Raw genomic sequence first — 16,464 nt, 5'->3', positions numbered from 1 at the left:
TCCAGAGACATACATCAACCCTTCGTCAAGACCGACGACACGCCCGAGCCCGAGGAGGCCTCGGTCCGACCCGAGGAGGCCTCGGCCTAGCCCGAGGCATCCTCGGCCGCTGAGGGTGAGGCACTGCGCGTCGAGGGAGAGCGGAATGAGGTCACGCCTAATCGGAACTGGCAGACCCCGTACCTGCAATATCTCCACCGAGGAGAGCTCCCCCTCGACAAAGCCGAAGCTCGGCGACTGGTGCGGCGCGCCAAGTCATTCGTCTTACTAGGTGATGAAAAGGAGCTCTACCACCGCAACCCCTCAGGCATTCTCCAACGATGCATATCCATCGCCGAAGGGCAGGAGCTATTGCAAGAGATACACTCGGGGGCTTGCGGTCACCACGCAGCACCTCGACCCTCGTTGGGAACGCCTTCTGACAAGGCTTCTACTAGCCCACCGCGGTGGCCGACGCCACTAGGATTGTACGCTCCTGCCAGGGGTGTCAATTCTACGCAAGACAGACGCACCTGCCCGCTCAGGCCCTACAGACAATACCCATCACTTGGCTGTTTGCTGTGTGGGGTCTGGACCTCGTCGTTCCCTTGCAGAAGGCAACCGAGGGATTCTCGCACCTGCTAGTCGCCATCGACAAATTCTCCAAGTGGATCGAGGTCCGACCCCTAACCAGCATCAGGTTCGAGCAGGCGGTGGCGTTCTTCACCAACATCATCCATCGCTTCGGGGTCCCGAACTCCATCATCACCGACAATGGCACCCAGTTCACTGGCAAGAAGTTCCTCGACTTCTGCGAGGACCACCACATCCGGGTGGACTGGGCCGCCATGGCTCACCCCATGACAAATGGGCAGGTGGAGCGTGCCAACGACATGATTCTGCAGGGACTTAAACCGAGGATCTACAACGACCTCAACAAGTTCGACAAGCGTTGGATGAAGGAACTACCCTCGGTGGTCTGGAGTCTGAGGACGACGCCAAGCCGAGCCACGAGTTTCTCACCGTTCTTTCTAGTCTATGGGGTCGAGACTATCTTGCCCACAGACTTAGAATACGGTTCCCCGAGGACAAAGGCATACGACGACCAAAGCAACCAGACCAGCCGAGAAGACTCGCTGGACCAGCTGGAAGAGGCTCGGGACGTGGCCTTGCTACACTCGGCGCGATATCAGCAGTCTCTGCGATGCTACCACGACCGAGGGGTTCGGCCCTGAGACCTCCAAGTGGGAGACTTGGTGCTTCGGCTGCGGCAAGACGCCCGAGGGCGCCACAAGATTACTCCCCCCTAGGAAGGGTCGTTCATCATCACCAAGATTTTGAAGCCCGTGACATACAAGCTGGCAAACGATCAAGGCGAGGTCTACAACAACGCTTGGAACATCCGACAGCTACGTCGCTTCTACCCTTAAGATGTTTCGAGTCGTTCATATGCCTCGTTTTCTTTACATACACAAACAGAGTCTAACCGTCAAGGAAGGGTCAGCCTTGCCTCGGTAAAGCCCGACCCTCCCTCGGGGGCTAGAAGGGGGGAACCCCCTCTGCGTCAAAATTTTCCTCGGAAAAAGTCTTTCTGCCAGAACATCTTTCGCGCTTTTCGACTGCTTCGATAGCGGGGTCCTGAAAACGACGGAGTACACGTAAGCGGCAAGGCCGACCGAGCTGAGGGACTCCTACGCCTCCGGGATACGGATACCTCACTCATCACCTTCTGCGATAAGTAACTCACGCTCGGATAAGCAATTCTGCTGCCGAACAAGTCTCAACGCTCGAAAACTTTTCTGCCAGAACGATTTTCGTGCCTTCTCGACTATATCGATAACAGGATCCTGCGGACGAGTAAGAGTACACGTAAGCGGTAAGGCCGATCGAGCCGAGGGACTCCTACGCCTCCGGGATACGGATACCTCACTCATCACCTTCCGCGATAAGTAACTCTCGCTCGGATAAGTGATCCTGCTACCGACGAACAAGTCCTGATACTCGAAACAAGAGGAAAGGAAACGCAGCTTTACAACACGACAATAATATGTTTGGGCCTCGGCGGCCGAAAAAACATACGCATACTACAGACAAACTGTTCCTGCAGGTTCAGACATCGACAGAGGGAGCAGCAACACCCTCGGCGTTGTTTCCACCTTCGACGGAATCTGGCCCGGCCTCGGACGGCGACACGGGCGAAAGGATCTCCACCTCGAAGGAAGACGTCAGCACCGCGCCTGGGCCATCGCAGCCAGGATCTCCTCCAGGGTCCTGGCCCAAGCAAACATCTCGACCGGCCGCTCCGTAGCCTCAGCCAGTTGTCCCCCGAGGACATCAGCCCGGCTCACGGCCTCGGCAGCGTGACTCCAAAGTTGGTCCTGCTCACGGATGACCTGGCCAGGCTCCAGCTGCCGCCGCTGCACCTCCTTGGCCAGGGAAGCCACGTGCCCCCGGGCCGACGAAGCCTCTTCTCGAGCTGACTCCGCCTCTGTCCACGCTGACACCGCTGCCTCCGACTCCGGCTCATCGCAGAGCAGCCGAGGGTTCCGTAACTGAGCAAGAGAAGCCTTGAGTGGTAAGGCCGACCGAGCCGAGGGACTCCTACGCCTCCAGGGTACGGATACCTCACTCATCACCTTCCACACAAGGCAACTCACACTCGGTTAAGCGGTTCAGCTAGCCGACAGGCGAGTCACGGCGCTCGAAATGAGGGAGAAACACGGCTTCACGCCCAAATCCCTAGATGTTCAGGCCCCAACAGCCACAATGAACACACACCGACACTCAAGGTGCCATTACAAACGGGATTCCGGTTCCACTCCCGCGGGTATGAACAACCTCCACATCGGAGGGCCTGCGGGACGACAAACTCCAGGTGGCTCACCGCCGACCACTGCAGCAGCAGCGACAATGACCTCCGCTCCGGGCGGCTAAAAAGTAGCGGCGATGACCTTAGGGCAGATGTTGTTGTGGCAAGGCCCTCGCCCACGTCCCCACTCGAGGGGCGAGGACAAGCTATCAAAGCCAAAGAGCCGGAGGTCCGGCCACAGGTGGCGTCGACAATCTCGTCGGCGGAGAAACCTCCTCTGGCGACCACCACCTCAGCACCGACGACAGCGGCCACCTACGCGCCGGCGCTACGCCAACGAAATGGCGGCCGCCCCAGCCTGCACCGGCAGATCCCCACTCAAGTCCTCGCGGATGGGCAGGCATCGACCTCCGCGCGGAGGCGTCGTGCCGGAGTGAGGACAAGATAATCCAAGAACACGAACACCGCCTTAGCGGCGTGCGACGTCTTGGACGGTCCCTCGGTGCGCACGGCGCAACAGCCGCCCGTACGGCGGGCAGACAGCCACACTTCGCCTCAGCGGTGGGAGGTGGCACCGGAAGCAACGCCAGAGCCAGCGAGCCAGGCATGCTGGAGCTAACGACGCTTGCGGCCGACCGACCCCGCGTTGTCGAAGTCCGCCCCCTCCGCTAGGCCGGTGAGTGCCCTCTCCCTGAATGCTGAAGGAAGAGGTGGCCCGCCGGCCCATACGGGAGGTAGAGCTCCGGCTCAGCTCGCCCCCACCACAGCAAGGATGATGAAGATCCTTGAAGCTGAGGGTGGGGCAGAGGCCGCAGCCCGGCTTGCTTCTCCCCACCATCGAACTGGTGGCCACCATCCTGGGTGACCATTGGTGAGGGAATGCAGCCGGGCTGCCTGATGAAAATCCTTGAAGCCGAGCGATGGCTGAAGGGTGCCAACCTCCGTGAGGTTGCGCTCCTCCAACAACAAGACGAAGGCAACGTGGGCGCTCCCCATCCGGGGGCTCGGAAGGTGGAAGGGCGCGATGCATGAGGGGAGTGCGAAGGCATGGCTACCGCCCGGGGGATTGACCCCTTTTTAAAGGCGACTCTCCCTCAAGCGTCGCGGGCTGAGTCCTCACCAACGTGCTCCAGGGTCCTCCCCCTACGACACGGGGGCTGGGTCCCACACGTCATGCGAGCTGGCCCAGAATGGAAGAAGCCAAAACCGCCGCACGCGGAGCGTGTAACCGCCCCGCGGTTACAAGCACTCCTCCATCCTCGCCGAAACCAGCAGTTGAAAAGGTGGACCGCCATGCAGGTGGCGTGCAACCGCACCATGGGGACACACCCCTTCGACTTCGACGCATCCAGCATGGAGGCCCAGGCCCACACGTCATGTAACCGGCGTGTCGGTTACTACGTGTGAGAAACTGCACCGCCACTTGCGCCAATGCCGTGCCTTCTCGACTGTGGAGCCAGTGCCGCGACTCGAGGCAACCCTGCGCATGGCCCAATAGTGCCAACCGAGCACATTGGTCACGGGTCAGTCAGCCGCGGGAGCAGGCGCGACGGTCGATATGGAAAAAACTGGGCAGGCAGTAATGGCGGCAGCAGGCGAGCGGAAGCAGCAGTCAAGTCGTCTGCAGGCTCACGTCCCCTCCTGGAGCAGTAGGGGAGCCCTCTCCCACGACGTGAAGACGACGCGCCCGTGTTCCGTCCCTCGAACGGCTCACGCAATGGCCGCCCCGCGAACCACCCGTCCCGTCGCATTAACTCCGCGGCAGGGCAAGCGACACCTTTGGCAGGCGAAGTAGGCGTTGTTTCACCTCCGCCATGACGACTGCGTCAAAGAAGGTGCGCCACACCGGTTAAATCCATATCCTTTTCTTCTTCCCCTTTCTCTCTCTTGCTACAGGGACCGGGAAAGGGGACATTTTGAAAGGGATCCTTCTCCGTGAAGGAAGCGGGCCTTGAGCCCTCCTACTGATCAGGGGTTCGAAGGCTGGCCCTTCGGAAGGGTTCGACAACCACCCCAGAGCACTCGGGCATCAGGCTCATTACTGATTAGAGGTTCGAAGGCTGGCCCCTCGGAAGGGTTTGACAACCGCCTCAGAGCACTCGGGCTCCGCGCCCACTGCTGATCAGGGGTTCAAAGGCTGGCCCCTCGGAAGGGTTCGACAGTCGCCCCAGAGCACGCAGAGCGAGGGATGACTCTGGGTACGTCCGATACATGACTGAGGCTCGGGCTACGCTCCCGAGGTACCCTAGGACATTTCCGAGACCAGCAGGAGCGATTTTGTAACAGAATCCCATCAGAGGGAGGCATCGAGCCCTCGGACCCTATCGAACGGGACCGGGTCCGGCAAATCACTTGCAGGTACTTTTGGAGCGCGCCTTTGGGCCACTAGCCGACCCTTATCGAACGGGGCACGGGCGTCCACTCGGATCACCCGTTAGCAACTCACTGGAGACACCATGTTCGGCACCCTCCGAGGGCAACATGGCGCTTTCCCCCCCCTTCCTCCTTGCGGAAAGGCGACGAAGGGGCGTATGATAAAAGTCGAGTCAGTCCTTGATCGTCCTCTCGCTCCGTGCAGAGGCTCGGGGGCTGCTCTCGCAAACCCGGCTACGGCCAAACCGTTGACAGCGTCAACAAACCAGCCTGAAAACTCGGAACCTGACCATGCACCCGGGGCTACGATCAGATCGCATGAGGGAACAACCAGACCGGCCAAGGCATCACGAAAGGCATTAAGACCTCGGAGGAGTCAAACCACTCCTCCGAGGCCTCGGGGGCTACACCCGGCGGGTGCGCTCGCGCGCACCCACCGAAACAAAATATAACCGAGGAAGGCCGGTCCCCTTGCAAAAAGTGCGACAAAGCCTCCAAGCGAGTACCAACACTCCCTTTGAGACTCGGGGGCTACTGTCGGGTACCATAATTAGGGGTACCCCCAACACTCCTAAAATTGGCTGGTAATCACCATCAGCACAAACTGCAGAGACTGATGGGCGCAATTCAGGTCAAGGCTTCGTCTACTCAAGGGACACGGTCTCGCCTCGCCCGAGCCCAGCCTCGGGTGGGAACTGTAGTCCCAGGCGAATTCACGCCTCGCCCGAGGGCCTCCTCAAGCAACGGGTGCACCCTCGACTCGCCCGAAGCCCAGCTCGGGCAGGCTTCGTTGTGAAGCAGTCTTGGCCAAATCACCTCACCAACCGACCGTATCGCAGGCGCATTCAATGCAAGGATCGCCTGGCGCCTTATCCTGACACGCGTGCCTCAGTCGGCAAGGTCGAAGTGACTGCAGTCACTTCGCCCTCCCGCTGACTGACCTGATAGGAAAACAGCGCCGCTCGCCCCCCTCCGACTGTTGTGCCACCCGCCAGGGTGAGACTGACAGCAGCTGAGTCCAGCCTCAGGCGCAATAGGAAGCTCCGCCTCGCCCGACCTTGGGCCTCGGCCTTAGGAGGAAGTCTCCGCCTCGCCCGACCCCAGGGCTCGGCCCCCGCCTCGGCCTCAGAAGGTGGTCTCCGCCTCACCCGACCCCAGGGCCCAGCCTCAACCTCGACCTCGGGAGGAATCGCGTCCTCACCCGACCCCAGCCTCGCCCTCAGGAGGAGTCTCCGCCTCACCCGACCTTGGGCTCGGACTGACCACGGCGTAGGGGGTACATCATTACCCTACCCCTAGCTAGCTTAGGCTACGGGGGAACAAGACCGACGTCCCATCCAGGCTCGCCCCGGTAACAAGTGATGATGGCTCCCCGTGTGCGTCCATGACGACGGTGGTTCTCAGCCCCCTACGGAAGCAAGGAGACGTCAGCAAGGTCCCAGCAGCCCCGACAGTTGTGCTTCTACATGGCTCAAACGCTCCTCCGACGGCCACGACACCGCGTACACAGGACTCCAGCACCTCTCCGACAGCCACGTTGGCATGTACATAGGGCTCTGGCTCCTCTCTGCCGGACACGTTAGCATATTGCTACACCCCCATTGTAGACCTGGACCCTCTCCTTGCATCTATAAAAGAAAGGGCCAGGGCCCTCATACGAGAGGGTGGTCATGCGGGAGGACAGGCGGACGAATCGGCTCACACACTCTCTCTTCCTCACGAATGCTTGTAACCCCTACTGCAAGCGCACCCCCTTGGGCGCAGGATAACACGAGCCGCGGTTTCTTCCCCCCTTTATGTTCCATCTCGCGCCAACCCATCTGGAATGGGGCACGCAACGACAATTTTACTCGTTGGTCCAGGGAACCCCCCCGGGGTCGAAACGCCGACAACATCGTAACCAGGCGCCCAAGTACTATGGTCGACAGTTCGTGCATAGTAGGGAACCCAGGGTCAGGACCTAATCCTGCGGCAAAGTACTGAACCAAGAGGGGATCCGCAACCTCTCCCCCAGCAGGGAGGAACCCCTCAAGGCGATGAAAATATGCCAACCCGAGGGATGCCAACTTTGCTATAGCTGAAGAAGTACCCCTTCCTATCTCTGTAAGTTCAGTCCATAGAAGCAACTCTGAGGGATTAAATTTTTCTCCTTTTGTAATTAAATTTCGCATATGTGTACACCAGCCCGGTGAGGTCTGCCCACATAAACCCGGCCTGATGGTTTACACCCATGCATATCAAGTTATAAAGAGGAAATTCACCCCCTCGAACGCGTTTCTATGACAACTTTATCTTCCTGCTCCATGGATTTGGCCTACAGTTTTCAGATAATACCTTTTATCTAACCCACCCGCACGGTTCCCATCTGTCCTGACATGACGACATCCGAATTGAGCAGCCAGACTTGTAGTTTAGAACCTCCTTAACGAAAGCAGGGAGGTCCGACAGCCTAGGGGCCGGTTCCAAAGAACGGGAGCTCATTCCATGGAATGGTTTGGAGCAGTGTAGCCGCTTAGCCTGGTCCTGTACCGTAAGCTTGCACAACCCACCATTTTGTGACGGGTACCTTAGTATTTGGAACTATAGTTTTGTGGGTCCGACAAGCTAGGGCCCGACTCAGGAAAATGGGCACTTGTCTCCTGGGGTGGTCCGGAGCCATGTAGCCGCTTAGCATGGTCCCGTACCGTAAGCCTGCACACTCCACCACCCTGCGATGGGAGTCCTAGTATCTAGAGCCACGACCCAAGGGGGTCTGGACACGCAACTTGGCCACCCGGACCAAACCCTGCAAGTCCCGAGCATGTATCAAAGGATGGCTAATATCAGACAGGGGACCCTATGGGTGTACTACTAACGCTCCCTAGCCGAAGCTGTGTGCAGGCCGAGGTCCCAGTCGAGGCTACCTCCTGGGGGCCATTGCCAACTCTTTCTTAGGTATGCTGGTCTGCAGCCTCGACAAATCGAGCCTACATCCTAGGGGGGCCAGGTGCCAAGGAGGAATCAGTTACACCACACACAGCAGTGACAAGTGGTACACAGATAAGTGCTAATACTGCTTGATAAATAGTACTCAAAAGTACCTTACAAAAAGCAAAAGTATTACATCCGCCTTCAAGTGGAGTCCTAGCTCCATCTCTACTCTACAGGTATGAACTACCTCCACACCAGTAGGGCCGCGTGGGAAGCTAGCTCCAGACGGCTCACCAGCGGAGGCGACCACCTCTGCACCAACGGCTCGCCAGCGGCGACGACTACCTCAGCTCCGAGCGGCTCGCCAGCAGAGGCAACCACCTTTGCACCGAGCAGCCTCACCAGCGGCGGCGACCACCTCCGCGCCGGGCAGCCTCCCCAGCGGTGGCGACCACCTCAGCATGCGAGCCATGGCGAAGAGGTCCTCGCCTCCGTCCCTCTATGGGGGTGAGGACAAGACCATCCAAGCCATGGAGCTGGGAGCACGGCGGAAGGCGGTGCTTGCGGTCTGGCCGGGACCGCGTAGCCGAAGTTCGCCTCCTTCACAAGGCTGGTGATCATCCTTTTCCTCCGAATGCTAGAGGAAGAGGCGGGCCACCAGCCCATGTGGGAGGCGAAGCCGTGGCTCAGCTCGCTCCCCACCACCGCGAGGCTGATGAACATCCCTGAAGCCAAGCACCGGTGGAAGAGCGTTGCTCCCACAAGGCCGCGCACCTCCAGCAGAGGAAAGACAAGACCGGTAACACCGACCCGCTAGGGAGGACAAAAGGTGCAAACTCTCTAGCGGCAAGTTCATCGGGGTGGATGACGTCGGCGCAAATCCTTCCCCCGAGCGCCGGCACATTCCCTCCAAGCAGGCAGTATACCATTTCGAGCACTCACTCGGTCTGGGCGCGCTCGGGATGAAGTCACAAGGCCATGGAAAACTACGGCAACGCAAGGCAGAGACCTTGAAGGCAAAGGAACGCAAAGAGCTCGGAGGCGAAAGGACACCGCGAGTGGGAGAAAAGCAAGACATGGCTGCTACTCGAGGGATGAACCCCTCTTTAAAGGCAGACTCCCCTGCTCCCGCCTCGAAGCGCCACGAGAAGCCTCCCCTGATGCACACCGGGGTATCCATCCCATGACACGGGGGCCCGGTCCCACAAGACATACAGCTGGCGCGCTGGCCTTCGAGTGCGAAGAAGGCGAACCGCCGCACAAGGAGCGTGCTACCGCCCCGCGGTAGTGTGCCCCCTTCATCTTCGCCGCAACCAACGGACAAAAAGGCAAACCACCGCACAAGGAGCGTGCAACCGCCCCGCGGTAGTGCGCCCCCTCGGCTTCGCCGCAACCAGCGGTCCAACCTCTGGCATGAGGGCCTAGGCCCACATGTCATGCACCCGACATGTCGATTTCTGTGTACAGAGAAGTCGCATCGCCGCTCTCGCCAGTACCACGCCTCCTCGGGGCCGCCGCAGAAGACGAAGAAGTTATTTTTTCAAAACCAATGCAGCGACTCGAGGTACCCCGCGCATGGCCCAACAAAGCCATTAAGTGCGGAGGTCACGGGTCAGTCAGCCGCGGGAACAGGCGTGGTAGTCGACATGACCAAGGGCGGACCGGCAGCAATTACACCAACGGGCGTGCATAAGTAGCGAGCCAATCGCCAGTCAAAGTTTGGCCCCACCTGCAGGCTCGAATCTTCCCCTGAGGCGGACCCGGGGGCCACTGTCGGTACCCTGAATCAGGGGTACCCCTTACTACAGTATGAAGTCACGGTGCCTGTACGACGATCTCTAGCTGCCCGGTGAATAGCACCCGACCCCACCACGTGGACAGCTCAAGGGGCACCACGCGACGAGAAAAGATGATACTTCCCAGGATGTATCAGTTGAACCGGACCTCCGCGAGGAAGCACCGGACCCCTGCACACACAACCCGGACCCCCGATTACGATCCGAGACTCCCAAGTAAGCATGTCGGGTCCCTTAGATGGGGTCCAGATCCCTCCGAGTAAGGTCCAGGCCACAACGAGGTCCCGAGACAGGGGATACCCTGCCATAAGCAAGGGTCTGATACTAACACGTGTCCAGGCCTTATCCTGTGTGCTTGCGCTCCCCGCTCAAGCGGAGTCCCGATGCTGCCATGTGGCTTGTTGCCCATGACATAAGCCAGCGGGCGGAGCCTGACGTAAGGCCTCTAGGCTGCGCGGTCTCTGCATTTATTGCGGAGAGGACGCGCCGCCTGTCCACCCTGCTGACAGGCGATGTGCCCCCTCAGCATTTAATGCATCCTGTCCACTCCGCTGGCAGGTGGCACCAGGGCCATCCTGCAGACGGCATGCCTATCCAGTCCATTGTCAAACAGTGCGTCCGTGCTGCGCGGCGCACTGTGTCCATCATCCCTTATACGAGAAGCTTCCCCTGCACGCCGATACTACGCAGATCTCAGATGTCAGGGCGCAATAAGATTGCTCCAGCAGCGAACATTAGTAGCTCCAAGTACTACATCCACTATGTTCCTGGGCCCACATGTCGGGGCTCAGTACTCTTGTACATGTCCCCCTTTGGCTATAAAAGGGGAAGCATGAGACGTTGCAACACAAGCTCAATCTTTAGGCTTAGACCCAAGTCATCCAAGACAACTCAAGCTCTCAAGCAATACAACACACAGTGGAGTAGGGTATTACGCTCCGGCGGCCCGAACCACTCTAAACTCTTGCGTGTTCTTGTGTTCATTCCTTCATCTCGCAACAAGCAGAACACTTAAGCCCCCTCCACATCTTAGGACTTAGGGTGGGTGCACTCCACCACCCGGCCGGAGAATTTCCTCTCCGACACATGCCTCTATTCCGGAAGAAACGAACGACCTCTGAGGAATTTCTGTTATGACCCATTTGTTTTATTTATTTCGAGGAATTAGAATCTAACCAATAGTATAAGTTATTATTTAGAATGTGACATTTTATAATTTTTCAAATTTTATATATAATCCTATCTCAAATTTATGAGGTGAAAGATACAAATTAATTCTATAGATTTACATGCTATTTTTTAATGTACACTATATATCGCACTCTTCTATTTGCTTCTTTATAGTATAAGTGTAGTGTATAATTATCTCTCTCATATGATTTAAATTACATATACAAATATATTAACTTAATTAGTTTATGTCTAATTTATGATTATTAGAATGGAATTCAATTTCAACCAAACAAACTAGGGCTTAGGGTATGACAATATTTTAGTCCTCATAATTACATATTTAAGAGAAATCCTTCATGTATTAGGTATGAGTATGGGAAAGAAGAATCCGAACCTGATTATACATGGATAAAATTTAGAGTCAAGTACATTTCTTGTTCTTAAACTTGCTAGACTATGTCATCTTGGTTCATCAACTTTTAAAATATGTCTCTTAAAGACTTAGCCGGCCTCTCTTAGGTTCAAAACGAATTAAAATAGACCCAGTAGAGGGTCTTTCCCATTTTCCGAAGCCATTCAGTTTTGATGGAAAAGGCCGTCTACCAGGTCTGTTTTGATCCGTTCTGGATCTAAGAGAGACCTGAACAAAAATTAAGGCTTTAAGAAACACTTTAAAAATTTAAAAACCGGGATGACACAACTCGATAAGTTTAAGGACCGGAATTATACTTTACTCATAAAATTCACCTAGTAAAATTCGTTGTGCTTCCCAATAAGTAATAAGCCCAACAACTAACCTACCTCTCTCAACCCTTTTAAACATCTATCCACCCAACACAGGCGGTCAACCACCAGCTGCCCCGCCCGCCAATCCACGTGTCACATTGTTTTCACTATTTTGCATGGTTAAACAATATTTTCTTGTTAAATATCAGATTTATTTGTGATGTATTGTTGTTGGGTGTCGTGTGGCTGTTAATGTCGTATAAGATATAATGTGATCATGCTTATCACACGAGAAATGGGACTCGGTACCCGAATGGGGATGAGTTTGGGATGGATCTTATACACATGATGGATGTGGATATGGGGATAGAGATTTGTTAACAGAAAGGAGTGCCCCCTATTTTATTATGAAATAGGTATCGAAGTTCGAACATACCCAAATACCATACAAGAGTTTACATGACTTAACCACAATTCTTAAGGCCCTAACAAATGCTAGCCTATCCAGACATTCCTCAAACCAGACGTTACATAATGCATTTATCCACAAGCGCACAACTAAAAGGTCGGTTAAACACTTCTTTAGCAATTCTTAAAATAAGGTTGCTTCTTGCTTCCAACATCCTTTTTGTCATCTCTCTCTAAATCATAGACCATGAATCCATCCAAAAACAGAAAATAAAAACAAATATTAGAAGGATTAATAAAAACTTTATCATTGAAGCAAAAATCCTTTCTGATTCTCCATAGAGTCCACATGACTGCACCACAACAAACTGTTAACATATTTCTATCATTTTCTTAAATATGCAAAGCCAGTCCCCAAACATCTTCTTAGAGTTTTTAGGTATGTTCAGAGAGTTCAAAGCAATTTGAATCACCCTCCAAGTGAAAGTGGCCACCTGACAGTAAAAAAAATGGTTTGTCGTTTCAAGACAACCACACAAATAATAATTTGTACCCCTACCAGTTTCTGATTTTCAAAATTTTCTTTGATAAGATTCTATTCTTCAAAATAAGCCACGTAACAATTTAATCCTCAGAGGGATTCTAGCTTTCCAAATAATTATATAGGGATCCTTATCAAGATAACTTATGCATTTGGTATACAAGGATTTAACAGTAAATCCTTTTCTGTTAAGCATGTAGATTACTTTGTCTTCCTTATTAGATAAGCAACACTGTCGGTACCCTGAAACAGGGGTACCCCTTACTACAGTATGAAGACACGGTGCCCACGCGGCTATCTCTAGTCGCGTGGCAAACAGCACCCGACCCCACCACGTGGGCGACTCCGGGGCCGCCACGTGGCCAGAGAAGACGATGTACCCCAAGGTATCAACAGTGGGTCCGGACCCCCATGGAAAGGTGCCGGACCTCTATATGCAGACCGGACCTCCGGATAAGGTCTGGGACCTCCGTGGGCGCAAGCTAGGCCCCTAGGATGGGGTCCGGACCCCTCTGTGTGGGGTCCGGGCCACTCTCAGCAGGGTCCCGGGATTCTGGGACAAAGAATACCTAGGCCTTAATCAAGGCCAGGCGGGGGTCCGGAGCCGACACGTGTCCGGACCATACCACGTACGCTTCTGCTCCCCGCTCAGGCGGAACCCCGATGCTGCCACGCGGCACGCTGCCCGTGACGTAAGCCAGCGGGAGGAGCCTGACGTAAGGCCTCTGGGCCGTGCGGTCTCTGCATTTATTGCGGATAAGGCGCGCCGCCTGTCCATTCCACTGGCATGTGATGTGCCGCCTCGGCATTTAATGAGCCCTGTCCACTCCACTGGCAGACAATGTGCCACCTCAGCATTTAATAAGTCCTGTCTACTCCACTGACGGGCGGCGACCAGGCTATCTTACAGGCGGCGTGCCTGTCCATTCCATTGGCAGGCAGTACGCCCATACTGCCGCATGCGCTGCACTCATCATGACTCGCGCGTATCGAGGAAGCAGCGGTGGCATATCAATACTATGTGCACTACGGACATTATGGAGCTCGGAGATCGCCTAGGCATTACAACATTAGTTACTTTCCTCCATTTTGCCCCTGGGCCCACATGTCGGGGCTCAGTATCCTTGTATGTGCCCCCCTTGAGCTATAAAAGGGAGGGCACACGACGTTACAAGGCAGACCCAACTTAGGCTCAAGCTCACTCAGACACTCAGACTCACAAGTTCATACAAGCTCTCAAGCTCAATACATCACACAGTGGAGTAGGGTATTACGCTCCGGCGGCCCGAACCACTCTAAACCCTTGTGTGTTCTTGTGTTCATCGTCCATCTAGCTGACAGGCAAAACGTTTAGGCCCCTCCTCATCTTAGGATTTAGGGCGGGTGCGTTCCGCCACCCGGCCGGAGAATTTCCTCTCCGACAAACACTTATTCCACATCCTCTTCAAATCCTCCAAATCATATTGGGAACCTTATCAAGGTCACTTCTATATGGGGATAGAGATGAATATATGGGGATGTGTATGAGATATTCAAATTCAGTGAGGAATTCCCCATTGACACCTCTAGACGGGGTGGGACGGGACACCGTAGCTGCAGCCGCACGATGAGGACGAAGAGAGGGACCGACATGCAACTATACTTATCCAAATGGACTAGCCTAGCAGATGGCCCACGACTCGACAAGAGCACGACACAACCCAGCACGAAATTCAGACGGGTTGTGCTCGGGTTGAGAAATCGGCCCGTGGTGCAGGACTGTCAGTGAACAGTGCAGCCCGGTCCAGATCAGCAGTGGTTGGGTATAAATACTCGGTGGTCACGTGGCAGTCCACCCATCGCCCCGTCCCAAACCCTAACTCACTCGTCACTCCACTCTCTACTCCCCTCTCAAGTCGGATGCCCTCTCCGGCTCTCCCTCACCTCCTAAACCCTAACTCACTCCCCCTTGAATCTCAGGTGGACGGTCGGTGAGCCTCCCTGCCCTTCCCCTCCCCCTCCGATCAAATATGAGCAAGGCACGACAATGACACACCTAGGGACCGAGCGGGGCGATGTTGCCCCTTCCCCTCCCCCTCTGGCCAGATCCGAGCACGACACGACAACGTATGGGGCTACGACGGTATGGCCGAGGCCCGAGCGGTGTGGTGCGATAGCACCTCCCCTGCCCCTTCCCCCCTCTGATCAGATTCAAGCACAAGACAACGATCTATGAAATTTTGGAAGTTGAAGTTTATCTTTGTAGCTTTATGTATTTGAGTTTCAATAAATTTGAAATTCAAATTTGTCTTTGAATTCTGAACTCTGGGAGGATGTCTTTTTGTTCTCAGACCTAGGCCCGGCCCGACACTGCTAGGCCCATCATGCCCTTGGAACGGAGTAGTAAAACAGAGGGAAAAGAAAACAATACAAATAAAAAAAAACGGATTTTTTTGTACAGTTTAGAACAGGGGACTGAAGGTTTGTGAGCAGAAAAACCGAAGCATGTCGATGAGCCTGCACGCCTCGTATGTCGTCGTCCCATCCCTAGTCTCATTCTCATCCCATCCAATGTTCCCCGCCGCACGCTGCTCCGTCCCTGGTCTCTACCCCCACCCGAACGCAGCCGCCTGCCGCCGTGCGCCGCCGCCCACCGCCGTGTCAGCCAAGGCGCGCCGCTCGAGCCGAGGCTCCCGCCGCGAACGCTCGTGGGACGACGGCGGCGGATCGGATTCCGACGTCGACGACGGCTTCTTCGGCCAAGAGCAGGGCGAGGAGGATGAGCCAACGCCCTCCCCCGCCGGACGTCCCGCCCCAGCAGCGCCCCAGCTGCGGGGGTCCGACGTGCTGCGCGCGCTGCAGAGGGCCGCCGCGGCCAAGGAGGCCGCCAGGAACAAGAAGAAGCCGGCGGCGCGCCAGCGGCAGGGGAAAGAGAGGCCGGCGGGTGGCGACGTGGAAGCCCGGGAGGTGAGGCCCGTGGTGATAAGGCCCGAGTGGACGGCGAGGATCCGGGAGCTGGAGCTCAGGGTGCAGCAGCTCGCCGCCGACAAGTAGCACCGCTACCGGTAGTCAGTACAGTGCAGAAGGAAACGAAGCTAAACAGTTGGATTTTTTTTAGTACAGTGCAGAAACCACCGACCAACCAGTCTCATCGTCTTTGCGCTCTCGAATTCGTTCACTGTGTGTCTGTCGGTCTGTCTCAAAGATGGATTTTTTTTAGAACCAAATGATGAGACACACAATTCTGCTGCCCACGTGCTAGCAGTTGCATTCCAGCTCAGAAGCACTCCAAAACGGCAAAACTGATGCTAGGTTGAAGAATTTTTTATTTCGACTGTAGTTTTTATAGTATTTTGTTGCTAGGTTGAAGATTTTTTTTTATTTTGACTGTAGTTTTTATAGTATTTTGTCTTTATAAATTATAGCTGCATCAATGATTGAGCTGAACATGATGTTCGATTAAGACCAGAGATTTTTCTATTCTACCAGCAACGCATCCAGGTCTCTCTGCTGCTTTCACCACTTCCAGAGCTTTTCAGATTTATCAATATATACAGTGATGTTCAGTAAACACCGCACTTTTTCTGAAGCTACTGACACCCGAATGCCAAATGGTTATAAAACACAGAATCGATTGTTTCTACGGGTGCGTTTGGTTAAACTCATACATGTTTTGTTTGCTATAAATTATATATTTTTGAGTTTTATGGTGACCATTTTTCATAAAAATATAGCTGTTGGTGTCTTTTTGGTGCCAATCACTGCGTGAA

General features: G+C 55.1%; 1 protein-coding gene across 1 annotated transcript; it reads left to right on the top strand.

The window, feature by feature from the left end:
* Positions 1-15,201: 15,201 nt before the first annotated feature.
* LOC100275740 (uncharacterized) lies at positions 15,202-16,162 on the top strand. Its single transcript, NM_001366517.1, has one exon. It carries the CDS (start codon positions 15,206-15,208, stop codon positions 15,746-15,748), a length of 543 nt encoding a protein of 180 aa, NP_001353446.1. The 5' UTR covers positions 15,202-15,205; the 3' UTR covers positions 15,749-16,162.
* Positions 16,163-16,464: the final 302 nt, after the last annotated feature.

The sequence above is a fragment of the Zea mays genome, chromosome 4 (genome assembly GCF_902167145.1).
Source record: "Zea mays cultivar B73 chromosome 4, Zm-B73-REFERENCE-NAM-5.0, whole genome shotgun sequence".
Classification (NCBI taxonomy): domain Eukaryota; kingdom Viridiplantae; phylum Streptophyta; class Magnoliopsida; order Poales; family Poaceae; genus Zea; species Zea mays.
The sequence above is the reverse complement of the archived record's forward strand: the minus strand, read 5'-3'. Positions and strand labels throughout refer to the sequence as shown.